Here is a 19933-nt window from a genome sequence, read left to right on the forward strand (position 1 = left end):
CTTATTATTCTTAACTCTGCTGGCCATAGAGTTAGTCTTCTGTCCATTTGCTTCCCTTATCAGTTTTCTACAGTTCTAGCATCTGATTTATATTCGTTACTATCAATTTCCCCTTTTTGCATTTGTTATCTATTTTTTATGATTATTATTTATAGTTGCCTTCACTTCCCCTCTAAGCAGGTTGTTGATTTAAACCAATGTGGCCTTCTTTCTCAGTTGTGGCTTTTTGGGCATCTAGTAAAGTGTTCTTAAGTGAGTCCCAATTATCATTCACATTTTTCTGTTTAAATTCATCCTCTCAGCTGATTTGTCTCTTAATTGTTTTCAGCTTTGTGAAAAACTGACCCTTGAAAACATCAAGTATATGTATTATACTTGGTGCTTTCAAAGGGTCATTGAAAGGGGAAAGACAATAACAGAAAATGTGGAAATGGCAGAAGTGCCAAATGACTTTTTTTGTTTCAGTTTTCACCAAAAAGAGATTGGACATCTAACAGTGAACGCCAGTAAAAATGAGGTAGGATCTGAGGCTAAACTAGGGAAAGAACAAGTTAAAAAATAGATGAGTTAGATGTCTTCAAATCGGCAAGGCCTGATAAATACATCCTAGAATACTCAAGGAGCTGACTGAGGAGATATATGAGCCATTACTGATTATCTTCAGAAACTCATGGACAACAGGAGAGATTCCAGAAGACTGGAAGAGGGCAAATATAATGCTAATCTATGAAAAGGTAAATAAGGACAACCCAGGGCATTACAGACCAGTCAGCTAAATTTCATTGCCAGGAAAGATAAGGGAGGAATTTATCAAGCAATCAATTTGCAAACATCTAGAAAGTAATAAGCATGGATTTGTCAAGAACAAATTATGTCAAAGCCACCTAACTACTTTCTTTGACAGGGTAACAATAACAAGCTTTGTGGATGGGGGGAAGCAGTAGATGTGGCATATATTGACTTTAGTAAGGCTTTTGATACTGTCTCACATGACCTTCTCATAAACAAACTAGGGAAATACAACCTAGATGGAACTACTATAAGGTGGGTGCAAAACTGGTTGGAAATCTGTGCCTAGAGAGTAGTTATCAGTGGTTCACAGTAAAGCTGGAAGGGCATAAAGAGTTGGGTCCCGCAAGGATTGGTCCTGGATCTGGTTCTGTTCAGTATCTTCATCAATAGTTTAGATAATGGCATAGAGAGTACATTTATAAAGATACCAAGCTGGGAGGGGTTGCAAGTACTTTGGAGGATAGTATTAAAATTCAAAATAATCTGAACAAACTGGAGAAATGGTCTGAAGTCAATTGGATGAAATTCAATAAGGACAAATGCAAAGTACTCCACTTAGGAAGGAACTATCAGTTGCACACATACAAAATGGGAAATGACTGCCTAGGAAGGAGTACTGCGGAAAGGGATCTGGGGGTCATAGTGGATCACAAGCTCAATATGAGTCAACAGTGTAACACTTGCAGAAAAAAGCAAACATCATTCTGGGATGTATTAGCAGGAGTGTTATAAGCAAGACATGAGAAGTAATTCTTCCACTCTACTCCACGATAATTAGGCCTCAACTGGAATATTGTGTCCAGTTCTGGGCACCATATTTCAGGAAATATGTGGACAAATTGGAGAAAGCCCAGAGGAGTGCATCACAAATAATTAAAGGTCTAGAAAACATGACCTATGTGCGAAAATTGAAAGAAGTAGGTTTATTTAGTCTGGAGAAGAAAAGACTGAGAGGGGACATGATAACAATTTAAAAATACATAAAAGGTTGTTACAAGGAGGAGGGAGAAAAAATGTTCTCATTAACCTCTGATGATAGAACAAGAAACAGTGGGCTTAAATTGCAGCAAGGGAGGTTTAGTTTGGACATTAGGAAAAACTTCTTAACTGTCAGGATGGTTAAGCACTGGAAAAAATTGCCTAGGAGGTTGTAAAATCACTGTCATTGGAGGTTTTTAAGATCAGGATAGACCAACACCTGTCAGAGGATGGTCTAGTTATTAAGTAATCCTGCCATGAGTGCAGGGGACTGGACTAGATGACCTCTTGAGGTCCCTTCCAGTCCTACACTTCTATGATTATTGGTGTGGACTGTATTGTGTTTGCAGATAACAAATGTGATCAAATCAAGATAGGCAATTACTGATTTTTAGGTCTGTGATCAATTTCTCTTTATCCATCAAAGCAAGGTCTAATATAAAATTCCCCTGTGTTGGATGCAACAGTTTTTGAGTTGATAACTAGATAGATTCTCAGGGCTGAAAGCCTGCCGGGGCCAAACTAACCCATGCCTCCTTGTCTGTATTTTGTGGTGTTTGGTAGAATCACTTATAGTGAAGAATATCCATGTATGTGGACATCCAGAGCAGCACAGTCTGGTGGGTCATGCTGGTGAGGAACAAATGCACCATGTTAGCTCAGAAAGCAATTCCCAAACTGCTATGGCTTTGAGGGCATCTGGTTTTGGAGTCACCAGCTCAGGTTTAGGGTTTGCGGGTTTAAAGCAAAGCCAGTTCTGAGTTACCAGAGTGTAAGAAAAACTCTCATTAACAAGAAACCCCTTCCTCCTTCAGATAGCTCAGATGGCTGGAGGGGTTTTCCACAATACAGCTATGGCAAGAGGTACTAGTGGTTTGCATGCTAAGGGGGAGTTGATGTTTCAGCCCCAGACCTTCCTTAAGGAGACTGCATGGGTTCAAGCGTTCTCCTTTGCTGAGCAGCTGCAGATCTGGGGTACCTTTCTGTTACAAAGCAGTAGCCCTAAGGGAGGGTAGATGCACAGGCTCCCCTTTCCAAGCCATGGGGTTCTTAATGAGCAGCCTTGGGTGAGGCGGTCTTTCCTGGTTGTAAAGCCCAGGGGTTGGAGCAAGGCACTCCGTATTAAGCAATGAGTTTTATGAGATCCCAGGAGAGAACTGGAGAGAGAGACAGACCAAAGACTGGGCCAATGCAGTGGTGCTTTAGCTCAGGTATCTGCCAGAAGGAGCTGTGCCTTTTGCTAGCACCGCGGTTCAAGGAAATGGCACATCAAGCACATGCTGTAAACACACTGCACCAAGAAAAACCTGACTCCATGGCACCAATCTCTGTGCCGACCGGGAACCTTCCTCATAAGGCCCCCACATCTCCTGCTGCCTAGCCAGGGGGCAGCAAAGGGGCTGAGAGCAAGCCTATGAAAGGTCAGCCCCACAGGGAACTCCTGAGAAGATGGATTTAGAGTGAACGTACCTCCTCAGCACATGGTGCGCCTCCTGCTCATTCTAGCCACATTGTGGGGCATTGTCTCCACCCAGCTCTTTGTGGGCATGGCCTGAGGGAGTGGGCTGATCAGTAGCTCCCCCTTCAGCATGTTAATGTGCTGGTAACCAAAAGCTGAAATGTGCTGGCACAGCTTGTGAGAGGCTGAGCTTGGGCCTGGAGTGCATCCTACCAAGGGAAGGGGTGTCTTGAGGCCAGATCAGCACTTAGGTATCCTTGCTGTGTTTACGTGATAGAGGGTTTGCGTCACCGCTGAGGAACCAAAGTGCAGTGGCCACTCCTACGGGGAGATGATGGCTCGACTGGCTGAAACGGGAACAGAATCGAAAGGGAGGGGAGTTTGCTTAGAAATAGGAACCATGTAGTTACTTTCTAGGTTTGTGTGAAATCAGCCAGTTTCCTTTAGATTGATGCTGTCTGGCTAGAGATGAGATGCAGCGAAAGCTCACCCCATCCTGATCTGGATGGCTCAGCTTCAGGAGTGACAGGGTCGCACAGTCTCCATGTCCATTCAGACTGTAGCTTCTCTGCTTTGACTGTGGTACAACGGCTGATTCATACAGCTGAAAAAATGGCTGAAAAAAACATTGTCAAGATTGCATGGTGTAGGCAGTGCCTGAAGTAAGTTGCTTGTGCCTGTTTGTGTCTGCTGCTTTGTCAACAGGTTGACCAGCTCAGTGGGTGGATCACTAGTGCACAGGGCCTTTTTGTCTCTAGATTGTAGGTTCAGTTCCACCCTTGAATCAAAGTACTTTCTAGCTGTCCAGTGGTGGCCTGTGTGAATTGCTGGTTTCAGTCCAGTTCCTTGTGGTCAGGTATCTATAGCACAACAGACACCAATTAGCAGCCAGTGAAGCTGACAGTATCTGCTCTGTAGGGCTCTCGGTCTGATACCTTCCAGCAGCAATGGATGAAAACAGTGGGGGAAATAAAGAGATGTCTGTGAAGCCCGAGGGCAAAGTATTTTCTCCCTCTGGACCGTGCTTCTTTTGACCCCCCTTGCAGTGTCGGTCACTGTGATTAAAGCTGCATTACAGGGTGAATACTGATCCCTGCTGAGTGCCCTGAACTATGCGTTGTGACTGTAGTGCATTCCCACTGTGATGTGCCCCAGCGGCAGCACCTTAAAACCACTGAGTTTCAATGAGCACTCATGGCTGACTTTTGGGCTGATTGCCTTGGTCACTCCAAGAAGCTTCAGACTGGGAGCAGAAGCCTGTGCCTTTACTTCTTAATGCTGCTAGCAGCAAGAAACTTCATCAAACTCTTTTTATTGACAGGTCATTAAAAATGACCCTGATGTGACAATCTGACTCTTATCTGAGGTTTCTTTGTCTGCACCTCACTCTCAATTGCTGGTTACTCCCCCTTCCAGCTCCACTGCCTCAGATGGCCTTGGCATGTGCTGAAAAACATTGGCTCTAATTAAGCAAAATTAACAGTGTTTAGTGTGGACAATGGGTCCTGGGTCCCTGGAAGCTGGTAGCTGCTCTTGAGTCATTGCAGTGTGTGTGTGAAATTCATGGCCATGAAAACGCCTCATGGACTGTGAAATCTGGTCTTCCCCCCCATGAAATCTCGTCTTTTATGTGCTTTTACCCTATGCTATGCAGATTTCACGGGGGAGACCAGCATTTCTCAAATTCGGGGTCCAGACCCAAAAGGGAGTTGCAAGGGGGTCACAAGGTTATTTTGGGGGGGTCGTAGTATTGCCACCCCTACTTCTGCGCTGCCTTCAGAGCTGGGCGGCCGGAGAGTGGCGGCTGTTGGCCAGGTGCTCAGCTCTGAAGGTAGTGCCCCGCCAGCAGCAGCATAGAAGTAAGGGTGGCAACACCATATTATGCCATCCTTACTTCTGCACTGCTGCCTGCAGAGCTGGAGGGCCAGAGAGTGGTGGCTGCTGACTAAGCGCCCAGCTCTGCAGGCAGCAGTAAGGGTGGCAACACCATACCGTGCCATCCTTACTTCTGCGCTGCTTTCAGAGCTGCTCCCCCTTCACCAGGCTCCCATCTCTGCTCTCCATCTCTTCTTTCACCTGGCCCCCACCTCCGCTCCTGATCCCCTTTCACCAGGCCCCCACCTCTGCTCCCAATTCCCCTTCATTTGGCCCCCATCTCTGCTCACCCAATCCTCTTTCACTTGGCCCCCGCCTCCGCTCCTGATTCCCCTTCACCCAGCCCCCAACTCCTCTCCCCTCACCCACTCCCCTCTAAACCATTTTCCCCTCACCCAACCCCTGTCTCCTCACCCTGCTCCCCTCACCCATCCTCTATTTCCCCACCCCAACCCGCTCCCACATCATCTGGCCCTTTGCCTTCTTGCTCGTCCCCCCTCACCTGGCTTCCTGCCAATGCCCCCCTGCCTCCTCACCTGGCCCCCCACCTCTTTGCCTGGCCCTCCTCACCCACCTCCCTACCTCTGTTCAAGTACACCTCTCTGGAGCTCTGGTCGGAAGGGGCTGCAAGGGAAGCTAAGAGCCTAGCAGGCTGGGTAGGGGAGGGCAGAGGTCCTGCCCAAGCACAGAGCACATGTGGGTCCTGGGGGTCAGCGTGAGGGGATGGATCTTGCTGGCCAGCTCATGCCCACTCTGAAAGGCGTGAAGAACTCCATGAAATCTTGGGCACCCTGGTGAGCAGAGGGAGCAGTGCCCATCCGCTTCTGGGATGGTGAATTCTGCTCTCCACTGAATCCTCAGGAACAGTAATCGCAGAGGCCTCCCCGATTATATGGCCCTTCTGCTATGTCTGTGGCTGGCACTGGGCTCTTGTCAGAAAGGTGGCTGGCCCTCAGAAGCTCAGAATTGGGATCCCACCAGGGTGGCCTGGGGCCAACGAGACAGTAACCTGTTTGTCTTCCAGTGATATCCAGTGGGCTTCCTGAGTACTTTGCTCTGAGTGCAGGCTAGGACCTGGGGTCCTAGGGATAGCTGACCCATTCCAGTGATCCTGGGGTGCCTCCCTTTGCAGGAGGATCCCATTTATACCTAGTGCATGCCAGAGGAGCAAAGCTAGGCACACAGAGAGCACAGAGCCATGGAGAGAGAGCCCTCCACGGCCCAGCCCAGGGAGACCTGAGGTGCAGCCTCCACTCTGCCCCCTTCTCTCCCCCACTAATGCACTGACCCCATTGCACTCTCTCCCTCTTCTCCGCCCCGCTTCGTCCACCCCCCACCCCAGGCTGGACCATAACCCATGTTATCCAATAGAGCCACATGCTGATTGTGGAGCTGGGGAGCTCAAGGGACTGTAAAGCGAATTACGGACCCTTTATCCTCTGGGGTAGGCTCCCCCAAAGCAGCCTTCATCCCCAATCCTCCCTGCAGAGGAACCAGTAATAAATAAATCCACACAGCCATGGCAGAGCGAGCCCTGCTCATGGTAACATCCCCACTTGCTCACCCAGCCCTCCCCGCTCCCTGTGCCCTCTCCTGCGTTCGTCCATTGGCTGTCTACACTGGGCCAGGGACCTTGTCTCCATGTTGTCCTGGCTCCCCACTTGCTGTTGATGCAGCTGGGCACAGATCCTCTGAAGTGACCAATGGGAGCTCAGGAGAAAGACCAAGAGTCGGATAGGCCTTAAAGGAAACATGCAACTGCTCTGATCCCACCCCAAAGATGGTGAGGGGTGAGGTCACTGAAGGGTGCTGGTGGGAGGTGCTCACGGGGCTGCCTGATCTCTGGATGAAAGGAGGACCAGGACTGTCAGTCATGCACCTGTCACCAGCAAAGGTAACTGCAGGAGTTTGGCTGGAATCAACCAACTCCAGCAAGATCTCAGGTGTGTAGAAGTTGTGACCTTCCCCTGCCATATGGTGCCTCTGCTCAGTGACAGATTGCAGACAGGATGCAAGCTCCTGGGACAGTTCCTGTTGCACATTCCTGCTTACCGAGCCTCAGAGTGAAAAGCTCAAAGTTCTGCAAGTGGAGCTGAGCTTTGGTGTGTGAATGACAGAGCCCTGGAACGGCTGGGCTGTGCACCCCAAGCCACTTGGATTCACTGGCTGGGGCTGGAAGTGGCTGGCTCTCTCTGAATCCCAAGGTATGCTGTAGTGTACGTTGGGGGAGATAACTCATCCTACTTGCTGTGCAGATCCTGGAACAGCCAGGGGCTGGAGAATTCTGTCTCCAGTTTCATTTGTGTGTTTTCTTAGGCTGCTTCTAAAGTCGTCCTGAAACCTGTTCTTTCCCCTCCGGCAAATGACCATGCTGTTTCCTTGGCACTGTCTGCCATGCTTGTGTCCAAGTCTGGAGCAGCGCTGATCCCTCACACACTCCATACATGGGCTTATTCTCTCCACAGGAAGAAATGGAAGCCTAGTGGAGACTGGAGCAGCCTCCGGCTCTTTCTGTTTCAGCCCCGAAGGAGGCATTTTTAAAACCTCAGGTTTGCTCCTATGAACCCTGGGAAGGGCTGGTAATAGTGAGCCAGAGAAAGCGGTGCCCGCCACACGGGGGACTGAGCCGCTCTGGAGTCCTGAGCATCATTTGAATTGGCTGGTTTCTGGCAAAGGCTGAACTGGTTTAATCCAATGATGTGATTTAATGAGGACAATAAAATCCTGCTTAAGTGCAGCCCTCCCAGCAAAGGGGAGAAGCTTGCCACAGAAAGGAGGGCTGGTCTCTCCTTTTGCTGCCTTCTGAGTCCGTTCTGAGGTATTTGCCAAAGCTTCCTTCTTTCTAGCACGCTGGCAAGGTAGTGGCGTGAGACTGGCCTGGCTCTGCCACCAGCAGGGATGTCCCCCGCCTCTCTCACGCTTTCTGTGGCAGTGACTCTCTCAGGTGCACAATTGCCAGGCAGTGCCAGGGAGCTGCTCTACGCTGGAGACAGCACAGTGGCTGTGGACAGCGGGACAGGGGTCCCTGGGCCAAGCCCTGCAAGCATCCTCAGCTGTGTCCTGTCCCCTTTCTCCTGTACTCTGGGAAGGTGGCTGCAGATGCTGGTATGTATCCCAGCATGAGCAGTATTGCTGGGGGATTATTCTCAGGAGCAGGAGGAGGGTGGGACGTTGTCCACTCAGTTGCCTGATGGATGGGAAGCTAACAAACCACCTCTCTATCTAACTTGGTAGTAAACTGTCAGAACAGGGGCTGGGGCAGGGTATGGCTGTGAGCAGCAGTGTTTGCTAATGCCATCCGGCACTTCAGCATAAACCCATGCTTGGTTCCCATCAGGGGTGTCCCAGTGGTACACCCTTCCCACCAACAGGGCTGTTGGAGCGGGCTGCAGAATCCATAGGAGTGCTGGCTCAAGGACAGGCCAGGTTTGCTCTGCCCCCTCTGCCAGCACTCTGACAGGTGACGAGGAAACGAGGCAGTACAGGAACAGGATAGTAATGTGCAAACCTTGGGGACCCCCTGCTCTCCTCTGCAAGACTAACTGGGATCCCAGGATCCCATTGGGGCTTGACTTCAGAGTACTGGAGGGCTGCAGTGGGTAGCAGGTAGCATGCAAGGTGGGAGTCGGGGATCTGACTCTCACGGATTTCCTGTGTGCATCAGGGACAGACATTTTACTTCCATGTGCCTGAGCTTTCTACTCTGTAAGAGCAGGCACCTTGGCGACATGCGGTGGGAATGTGGCTTTAGGGCACATGCCAAGCACCAGGCTTTCAGTAGCTTTGGGTCCTGCCCTTGTTCTTTCTGCCTGGTGTTGGCTCCCCTTATTCTGTGTGGTGATGGGGTGGGGACCCTTTTGACAACAGCTCTGTGAGATACTGCACTAAGAGCTCAGGGCTCTGCCCTGCTTCACGATAGTTGTGTCCTTGTTTTTCCTTGCTGCACTCTGCCCTGGCTATGGTCCCAGCGTTCTCCTGGTGCCATACCTGCACCTCGTGAATAAAGCTTGGGGCGTGACTCTGCATCGCTGCCTGATGGCACTGTATTGTAATGCACTGACCCAGCATCCTGCCCTGTATATGGGAACTGCACTACTAAACATTGTGACATCTACAACTTTCCCACCCGGCCTCGTGCAGCTCCTGTGACAGACACTCCACGGCCCCGCAGAGCAATGAGGGAGTGCTGGCAGCCAAATATCATAGACTGAAAGGTGTTTAAGGGAATTGAGCTTGGCAGTCTCTGTATGCTCTGGGGTGCTGAAGGTGGAAGCCTGTGGTCAGACATGGTGCTTGGGTGGACAGGCTAGCGTAGTCAGCCTGAAAGGGACAGACTCTCCTGTGTCTCAGTCTCTGTGTGTGCATGTGCACATGTGTGCATTTCCCTGGTTCTGCACATGCTTTTGCATTTCCTGTGTGTATGTGTGCGTGTGTGTCTCTGTGTGTACACGTCTGCAGTTCTCTATACACACATGTATATGCATGTGCACTTCCCAGTGTGTATACATGCACATATTTCCCTGTGTGTACAAGTGTGCCTTTCACTGTATGTATGCACATGCGTGTTTCCCTTCGTGTGTGTGTGTGTTTGTGTGTCCATGCATATCTTGGCGTGTGTGTGTGTGTTTGTGCATTTCTCTGGGTGTGTATGCATATGTGCATTTTGCTGTGTGCGTACACATTTGTTTATTTTTCTGTGTGCACACGTGTGCATTCGTGTGTGTTTTTATGCATGTTCCTGGGTTTGCACATGCACATTGCTCTGTGTGTGCATGTGTGCACTATGCATTTCTGTATGTGCACGTTTCCCTGTTTGTGCATTTCCCTGTGTGCACATGTGTGTGCATTTCTCTTTGTGCATTTCCCTGTGTGCATGTGTGAGTATTTCCATATGTGGGGACTTACCACACACACACACACACACACACACTATTAGTATACAGAATGTTTTGGGTGTGCAACGACTCTGTTGTAAACAGGTACTTGTTATTCAGTGCTCATGCAGTGTCAGTTCTGGCATTTACAACCCAAAGATTGGAAGGGGCTAGGGTTTGCTTTGGGATCAGGGGCTGTAACACTCAGAGCTATAGTAATTGCTCCAGTTCATGCCTTGAATGCCCTAAGAGCAAAGCCAGCTTGGAATCCTGTACCCTGCTCAGCTCAGGTTACAACCTCCAGCATGCAGTGAGAGCAGCAAGTCCCTGTCACGGCACCCCCCTCCCCCAAAAGCAACCTCTTGCTCTTCCTCCCATGGAGACTTCCATGCTCCCCCAGCCCCAAGGGGTGAGCTGAGTTTGATTACTGATGATAGGGCCACACACTCTCCAGTTCCCCTTTTCCACTCCATCCTTACCATCTGCACGGAGCAGCTAGGGATATTTATCACCCAGTCATTGTGTTCACTAGCACCAGCTTTCAGACCTAATGCAATCACCACAGCTGGACCTGGTTAGCCGGATCAGAAATCGGTTTGTGGATGGTAGCTAGCTGCCTGGCTTTGGCAGAACTCCCAGGAATGTCTCCAAAAGTGCATCAAGAGGAGAAAAGCGGAGCCGGAACTGATCCTGGATTTGGGGCTAGGCTCACATGAGCTTTCTAGTGGCAGGTCTCTAGTCTGTGGTGTGACCAGCAGGACTACAGGCAGCTCCTGCACGGGGAGTGTGTCAAGCTGTCCTGCAGTGGCTTAAGAGCCATGAGCGCCAACCTCAGGGCAGACTGTTAAGAACCAGGGCACAATCCGCAAACAGATTGAGTTCTATACTTCTATACAACCAATTATCATGTGTAAACTCCTCAGGCACCATAATAGCCTAAAAGTGGGGTCACAGACAGTCCCTTTGGGCACTCTGATCTGTCGCACCAGCCAGGTGAGCCTGCCTTTGTGATAGATGGTCCCTTACACCACAAATCACAGCAATATTCAGGTTACTTCCAACGCCAAGGGACTAGTCACTTACCCCAGGTCAATTCTACCTTAGATCTCATGCCAAATACAATGCTTGTAGCCAATCCTGTAATAAACTACATACAGATTTATGAATAGGAAAAGGAAAGAGTTATTTATGAGGTTAAAGCAGGTAAATGTACATGTACAAATGAGTTACAATCTGCAGTTTCAAAAGGTAATAGAAGTTTCTATAATAAGCAAGCTCTAGATGTCCTTTAGAGCTAACCCAGGTTAAGCACTTGGGATCCTTTGCTTACGCATAGAAACCTAGCGTCCCCTCCCCCCCCCCAAGAGTCCAAACAGCAATAAGAACCAGTTGCCTCTTGTTAGGGGTTTTTATTCCCTTTCCCCTTTATGCTTTGAGCTGCAAACTCAGCTGATGGGAGGAATACATTTGCAAGACTCATCTTTTTTGGGGGGTTAGAAGTAAACAACAAAGTCTTTTGTCCTCCTCAACATTTCATTCTAGTCCACCTGGCATCAATAGGCCTTCCTTGTCAGGCAGAACGTAACCTCTTCTGTTGGAGCTCAGTGCTTCACGTCCCTCTCCTGTCTGGTGATTTACACAGCCCAAGTCTACATGACAGAATTAAGTTGACCTGAGTTACGTCAACATACAGCCACTGCATGTCCACACTACACTCCTTCTGTCGACAGTGTCCGTGTCCTCATTACCAGGGCTTGCATCAATGCAGAGAGCAGTGCACCATGGCAGCTATCCCACTGTGTAACTTGCCATCAGCTAGCAGTGTTTTGGGAAGGGTTTGCAATGCCTCCTGGGGTAGGGAGACCAGACAGCAAGTGTGAAAAATCGGGACGGGGGTGGGGGGTAATAGGAGCCTATATGAGAAAAAGACCCAAAAATCGGGACTGTCCCTATAAAATCGGGACATCTAGTCACCCTATCCTGGGGCCAAACGAGTTTCGCAGGGGTGTCTGGGAACATGGTTTCAACATCCCTTGATGAAGTTTTCTCCATCCCATAATTTTATCTGCATCCCATAATGTTTCGCGCCTCATTTCAAAAGCCCTGCAAACTCGCATGTCTGCCATCTATGTGTGAAGCCTGGATCCTGCACAGCTGTGCCCTGTTGTTATAAGCGTTGCGAGCATGAGGCACCTGATCCTGCAGTATTTTGCAGAGCTACGAGAGGAGCTGTGGGGAACTTGACGATTCCTTGAAGGCTAGCTTGCTGTAGGACACAGAAAGAAACAATTCAAGGTTGCTGTTGGCATTCATGGAGCAGCTGCAGATGGTGGAGTGCTGGCTTTAGGCCCGAGAAACCGGCACCGACTGGTGAGATCACATCATTATGCAGGTTTGGGATGACAAGCAGTGGCTGCAGAACTTTTAGATGTGCAAGGCCACATTTCTGCACACATGGATGTACAGAGCTTGCCCCAGCCCTCTGGCACAGTAACACCAAAATGAGAGTTGTACTGACAGTGGAGAAGCGAGTGGTGATCACCATGTGGAAGCTTGCAATACGAGATTGCTACCAATCACTCGGGAATCAATTTGGAGTTGGGAAATCCACCGTGAGGCTTGCTGTGATACAAGTGTGCAGGGCTATTAATCGTGTCCTGCTACGAAGGACTGTGAGTCTGTGCAAAGTACAAGGCATAATGGATAGTTTTGCAGCAGTGGGGGAATAGACGTCACACACAGCTCTATTTTGGCACCAGACCACCTCGCCAGAGAGTACATCAACAGAAAGGGCCACTTCTCTGTGGTAATGCAAGCGTTGGTGGATCACCAGGGATATTTTACTGACATCAACATGGGATGGTCAGGGAAGGTGTGTGACGCACACATCCTTGAGAGCACAGGCCTGTTCAGAAAGCTGCAAGCAAGGACTTTCTTTCCAGACCAGAGGATTACCATTGGAGATGTTGAAATGCCAAAACTGATCCTGGGAGACCCAGCCTACTCCTTACTCCCGTGGCTCACAAAGCCCTACACCGCCACCTTGACAGCAGAAAGGAGAGCTTCAAATACAGGGTGAGCAGGTGCAAAATGACGGTTGAATGTGCTTTTGCCTTTTGAAAGGTCACTGGCACTGTCTACTCACAAGATTAGACCTCGGTGAAAAAAATATCCCAATGGTTATAGCTGCCTGTTGTGTGCCTCATAACATCTGTGAAGCAAAGGGGGAGGCATTTCCGCTGGGGTGGAGGGAGGAAGTGGAACAGCTGGCTGCTGATTTTGAGCAGCCAGATAGAAGGGCTATAAGAAGAGTTCGACAGGGAGCAATATGGCTCAGGGAGGCTTTGAAAGACCATTTTAATAGTGTCAAGTATCAGGGTAGCCGTGTTAGTCTGTATCCACAAAAACAACAAGGAGTCCAGTAGCACCTTAAAGACTAACAGATTTATTTAGGCATAAGCTTTCGTGGGTAAAAAAACCACTTCTTCAGATGCAACTTCTGAAAAATAAATCTGTTAGTCTTTAAGGTGCCACCAGACTCCTTGTCATTTTAATAGTGAGCCACAGTAAAGAGTGTTGCTGTAGCATGCTATGCCTGGCATTATTCTTTGCACCTCAGTATGAACCTTATAATAAGTACTCTGTGTGCAGTAATATAACATTGCAAATGCACTTATTGCTGTTATCTGTCACTGTCAGCCCCAGCCAGCATATGTTGTGAACAAATAAAGATGAATTAAGTTTCCGTAAATAGACTTTTATTCCAAACCCGGGTAAACAGACATATTTATAACTGAATGAAACTTGATAAATACATGGGAAAAGAATCTTTAAAGGGGAAGAATCCCATGCACCGCTACAGGCTGGGGACCAACTGGCTAAGCAGCAGTTCTGCAGAAAAGGACCTGGGGATTACAGTGGATGAGAAGCTGGATATGAGTCAGCAGTGCCCCCTCGTTGCCAAGAAGGCCAATGGTATATTGGGCTGTATTAATAGGAGCTTTGCCAGCAGATCGAGGGAAGTGATTATTCCCCTCTATTCAGCACTGATGAAGCCACACCTGGAGTATTGCATCCAGTTTAGGTCCCCCCCACTACAGAAGGGATGTGGACAAATTGGAGAGAGTCCAGCGGAGGGCAATGAAAATGATTAGGGGGCTGGGCTACATGACTTACGAGGAGAGGCTGAAGGAACTGGGGTTATTTAGTCTGCAGAAGAGAAGAGTGAGGAGGGATTTGGACACCCCTTGGAATGTGTGTGTGTGTGTGTGTCGGGGGAGGGGGCTGGAAGGTGCTCTCAGTATGCAGTTCTCTATGGGCTGTCACTAGAAATGCTCCTGAAATGAGTGTCTGTGACCAGAGTATCTTGCTGTGGACACTGCAGCACAGCCCTGAGCGTGGCCATGGGTTCCCCTGGATCACAAGGAACCTGGGGCAGTTGTCATGGCCAGCTCTCCAGGGTGAATGGGAGCAGCTCCCACTGGCTGCAGCAAGACTTCAAACTTGCTTGGGGCCTCAGTGCCAGGACCATGCAGGACCCTTGTACAGCTCAAGGTGCCTCTCCCTGGGGCCAGATTCTGCCACTAACCCGTGCCTGTCTGACGTCAGGGAGTGTGTGTGAATGTGTGTACAGGGCGTTTTGCACTGGCTGGCAGACACCAGAGCTAGTGAGATTTCCTGTTGGTAACAAGAGGAAGCCAGAGCTCCATGTGAGGTGCTGGACCAGGCTTGGCAATGAGGCATTTCATGCCCTGCTCTGCTATGCCACAGCATGGACCATCCCCGCTGTATCTCTTGGGGGGTGGTTATATGTACAGGCTGATGGCTGCGTATTGAGCTGAGTCTCAAGCATGCCCAACTCTGCCCCTTTCCAAGGCTGGAAATGTGTTTCCATTCAAGTTGGGCTGAATGATAGCTGAGTGCATTGTGTAATCAGCGCAGCCAGGGAGGAGCAAGAAGCTAATGGAAATTATGGCTCTTGTGCAGAGTGCTGGGTAAACAGCGGAAGTGGATGGCCTGTTGATAGCTGTGGTCAGTCCACAGCCTGTAGGGCAATGTGCCTATCCAAGTCAATACAACATAATACCAGGGGAGGTAGATTTAGCAGAGGCATTTGGAATCTGGCCTTGCTGTTAACAGTTATCAGCAGGCTAGGGGGAGGGCAGCTCATCAGTGAGGGCTCTGCTCAGTTAGCTGTCACCCACTGCCTCTGCCTGGTTTGAGATGTGCTGGGCTCTCTCTGGTGCTTTCTCTGCCTGCCCAGCCAGCCAGAGGCAGAGCAAAGCCAGCCAGAAATAACTGTAATGCAGAAGGCTATGGAGAAGTTGGCAAGGTGCTAGCTGAAGACGCACCAGCCTCTCCCCAGACAGCGCGCTCCTTTGTGCTGATGCACAGCACCAGTGCCACACCCCATGCCCGTGCTCTGGGACCGGGGCTGCTCAGAGTGGCAAGTCTAGCAGCATTTTGTGGGTGTACACATGTGTGTGTACCTGGGCGTGTGTACAGGGGTGTGGAGTAGAAGGGGACTGGGCTCTGCCAGCAGAAGGGAAACAGGCACCTGGTTTGGCAGCTGTGGCTCTAGGGCACATTAAACCATAGAAAATGTGAACACACTGGGCACTGCAGCTTTCTTCTCCCTTTGTAGCTTGTTGATTCCCTTGGCTCGAGGGGGCCTAGAGTGAAGAATTGTGAGCGGGGCGGCAGTTGCACCGTGCAGGGACTGCTGGGGTTAAGGGCCTTCTGTTTGAGAGACTTCACACATTTTCCAGTAGAAAGTAGTCTGGAAACATAGTGGCAGAATTTCTATTTGCAGGAAGCACTAAAACTGGTCTCTTGCTTAGTGTCGCCTGAGGACAGGACAAGCTGGAAAAGCTGATGCAAGGAGTTTAAATATGATCTATAGATTTGCCTAGTGGCACCGTGGTCATCCACCTCCCTTTTCTCAGCAGGTAATGGTGTCTCTGGGGAACTCCAGCAGAGCTCTCAATAGAACAATGGGCACAAAGGAGTGCGCTGTCTGGGGAGAGGCTGGTGCATCTTCAACTAGCATTTGACATGGACATTAATAACTGCAGAAGCAGAGGCTGGCTGCTGCGCTAGCATCCCACTGAAGCTCTGATGTGGACATATATAGGGCACGGGCGCTGCTAGTTCTCATGCAGCGGGCAGAGCTGCAGGTTGGGTATTGTTGCAGGTAGACGTGGATGCTGCTAACTGGGATCAGCTCCTTGCTGAGAGAACAGATTTGGTATGTGTTTCACTGAAAGTTTTGTGGTGTGTGGTTTGTGCCTTTGATCTTTTGTGAACTGGCTGGGGCTTGAAGTGTCCAGAGAGGCAGCATGTACCCAGAATTTGGAGCAGGAATGTCATTTTAAATCAAAAGGTGTCAGGACTCCCTGCTCCAGTTCTGGTTTTGGTCTCTGATTGGGGAATCTGTTCTATTTCACTGTTGCTTTGTAACCTTGCAAATGGTATCTTCTTTCACAGGATTAAAGAAGAAAAGCGATAGTATTAAAGGGAGAAATGAGCTGGGGTTTGTAGGGAGTGCGGCTGTTTGCAGTTTCCCCTCAAGTGCTGGGCTGTTCCAGCAGGGCCCTTTGGAGAAACCATCCTGTGGCAAAAGTAACCATTTACAATGTGAGCTGCAGACAATGGGCTTTCTGCTGGAATGTGAAGCTGCTCAGGAAGGAGTGCTGGCGGGCTCACTGCTTTTGCAGCCATTTATCAAATGTGTGTGTGATCTAGCAGCCAGCTTTAAACTGACCACTTCAACAAACTCCCCTTGAAAATATAGTTGTGTGTTTCAGAGTAGCAGCCATGTTAGTCTGTATTCGCAAAAAGAAAAGGAGTACTTGTGGCACCTTAGAGACTAACAAATTTATTTGAGCGTAAGCTTTCATGATGCATTCAGTTGTGTGTGTGCTTTATTAATCTCATCTGGGAGAGAAGGGGAGGGTGGAGGAGTTGGACACAGGAAAAATGTAGCTGGGGCCAACAATCCATTTCTTGATGGTGTGTATGAAGCCAGCGGTTTGGGGAGGGCGGGCTCAGTGCTGTGACTGTAGGTGGCTGCACATGGGGAGATTTCTTCCTCTTAGTGTGTTTCTCTGATTGCTAGGAACATGCTGCATGCAGTTAGAGCTGCCTCTCTGCTCCGCTCTGCTTGGTGCTGGGAGGGTGTTTGTATCCTGCTCTGATGTGTCCTGACACTTTCAGAAGGCTGGCACAGTCTTGACTGCTTGGGTGAATTCCTCTGCTTTGGGGTTTCCAACTCCTGACAGCCCTGCATGCCCTGTGAACTCTGGGCATATGCATCAGGTTCCATGCAATCCCATTCTGTGATTCTCTGAGAAGGTTACCCAGTTCATGGATTCAGAGTAGCAGCCGTGTTAGTCTGTATTTGCAAAAAGAAAAGGAGTACTTGTGGCACCTTAGAGACTAAGTTCATGCCAGTTCATGAAGGCTACCTGCCCCCAGTTGCTTGTTTTCAAGGCTGTCTAGGATGCTCCATCTCCTGGGCAGCAGGGGGGTTGCAGTTTTGGGAGATGAGAGGCATGAACTCTGTGTCACAATCCTGTCTAGTCTGGAATACGCTGCCCTTGTGATTGTCTCTTTCACAGTGTTGTGAGAGCGCAGGTGATGGGCACCCAGGCCCCAGGGCTTGAAGCCTGGCTGCTCTCCGGGCACATGCGCCAGGTGAGAGGCCGAGATAGTTCACAGATTAAAACCAGATGCCATGGCTACTGAAGAGTAACATGGCAAAAGCAACAAGGAAAGGAAGTGACTGAGAGACATGGCCCCTCTGAGCCCTTGTGCTCACAGCGGGGTGAGCTGAGCAGTGCCATGCCTGGCCTGTCAGCAGCGAAAGGCGAGCTTGCAGCTTGACCTGGCAGGGAGCGCGTTTTAAGGCAGCCAAGCACGCAAGTGACTCAAACTCACTGGTTTTAATCTAGTTGTTCGCATTATTTCATTACATCAGCAAATCTGCCCCCCTCCCCCCCGAGTGGGACAGCATTTGCATGGTGCCCCTGGCATGGCAGGACAGGCAGGTGGCCGTGCAGAAAGGCAGCAGAGCTAAGCAGAAGCTCGGTGCCTGTTCTCTTCATGGCTCTGGCTGTCATGGTCTGTTTTAGGTTGATGAGCATACAGCCCCCTGGATCTACACAGGGAAATCCCAGGCAAGCTCCTCTTTCCAGGAGGTGAGGAGTGGAGTGCAGGCAACAAGGACTTGTGTCATAAACCATTGCAGCTTTCGCACAATCCGTCCCTCTCCCTGACACAGGCACATGGCCATGCACACTGCCCACCCCACCTCCCAGCTTGAGATCTGACTACCAGTGACTGTCTCTTGGGGGCCTGGGAAGCTCTGGAGGGCTGGCTGCTCAGGGAAGGTCTATTGTTGCTGTTTGGCTGCTGCCGTCTCCAAGATGCCATCACTATGGGAAAGCGTATTATTCCAGAGTTGAACAAACAAGCTTGTTTACAGTTCATTTCCAGAGCGTGCGGAGACTGGTCCTTTTATGGACATATGGTGTGGTCACTGCAGCAGTGAGGGCTGTGTGATACCCTATTAAGACTTGGTTTATCCAGAGCTATCAATTGGGGATGACAGTAATGGGGTAATGGGATTATTCCAGGCTGCTGACATAGGATCATTTCCTTCTGCAAAGGCCTTTGTCTCCTTCCAGGGCTCGGAGACATTTCAAGCAAGGCTGGCTTTTGGTTTTGTTTGCTTTTCAAGATCCAGACGGTTACAATGGTACCCACTGTCCTCGTTTATACATGCACCAGGAAAGCCCCCCTAGCCAATTGGACAATCCTGCTGGCTCTGATTCTACAGCACAGGCTGGTGTTGCTGGTACATTTATTGTTCTTCACCAGTTCAATAGGTTCAGTGCTGTCTAGATTCAATAGTTAAGCAGAGAGTTGCTGTGAGGTCCCCCTTGAACGGGGCCAGTGCCTGATGCTGGCCTCTGCGCAGGTGAGTCTTCCACTCTGGCCCCGCACAGGCACAACCCATCCCAATGGAATCCAGTGCCTGGATGGCAATCCCCGCTAGGTGAGCAACTGGAGGGAGCTGAGACGCCCAGCATCCCTCTCAGCATCCTGTCCTGGCTGCCCCCGCTAGCCGGGCTATGGACACAGCACACAATCAACCCCACTCATGCTGGCCCGCCATGTTCTGGGCTGTGCTGTCCCAGTCACAATCCCAGAGTCAATGCTCAGTGCACGGAATGAGCAGAGGGAGTGGGGGAGACCTCTACTGTTGGAATTTATTGCAGAGTTTGGTGGGGGCCAGGTGCCCCTTTGGCCTGGGAAGAGGGGTCCCAGGTGCCACTGTTGGCCGGCGTAGCTCCGGCAGGTTTCTGCAGTAGAAGTCCCTGTCATATCCCCTTTGCTGTCTCCCTTTCCCCCTGCCTCTGCTGATGCAGCCCTGGGCCTGGCAGGGACACTCTCCTGCGCAGAGATGAGATGCAGGTTTGGATGGCAAACCCTTCCCTTTAAATCACAGCTCTGGATAACTTGCACCCAAGAGTTGTGGTGCTGTGGTTTTTTGATAAGCCTTGAAACCCTGGGAAGTGCCAGGGGACGGGAAGAAAGCAAATGTCTTGCCAATATTTAAAAGGGTAAATGGGATAACCTGGGTAGTTACAGGCCTGTCAGTCTGACATCGATCCCGGGCAAGATACATGGAGTGACTGATGCAGGACTTGATTCATAAAGAATTAAAGGAGGGTAACAGGGTAGTTGGCCCACTAGAGGAAACTGGGCTCAGCTGTCCTGTTCCAGTCCAGGTGCTGCTGGGGCAGCTCATGGGAGACTAGTGGAGGCCAGGTGAGATGCAGTGATTCTGTCAGGAAGAGCAGGAGATGAGAGCTGCCACAGAGATAAGACGGTTCCTGGGAAAGGGCTGAATGCAGGAGAGCAGCAAGGGGGTGCTGGCTGGAGTCCCCAG

The 19933-nt window shown here is 50.0% G+C and overlaps 1 protein-coding gene across 16 annotated transcripts in view; it reads left to right on the plus strand.

The window, feature by feature from the left end:
- RGS3 (regulator of G protein signaling 3) overlaps positions 1 to 19933 on the plus strand; it is a 230755-nt gene that overhangs the window by 181294 nt on the left and 29528 nt on the right. The window contains exon 1 of one of the 16 annotated variants that reach the window (XM_043498557.1): positions 6959 to 8209. The exons of 13 other annotated variants lie outside the window; for them this stretch is intronic. In XM_043498557.1, coding sequence (XP_043354492.1) covers positions 8003 to 8209 — 207 coding nt within the window. In that variant the 5' untranslated portion in view covers positions 6959 to 8002. Of the gene's footprint in view, positions 1 to 6958; positions 8210 to 16075; positions 16615 to 19933 lie in introns of those variants that run through there. 2 more of the 16 variants (XM_043498560.1, XM_043498559.1) reach the window with 2 other exon arrangements.

The sequence above is a fragment of the Dermochelys coriacea genome, chromosome 16, assembly GCF_009764565.3.
Source record: "Dermochelys coriacea isolate rDerCor1 chromosome 16, rDerCor1.pri.v4, whole genome shotgun sequence".
NCBI lineage: Eukaryota > Metazoa > Chordata > Testudines > Dermochelyidae > Dermochelys > Dermochelys coriacea.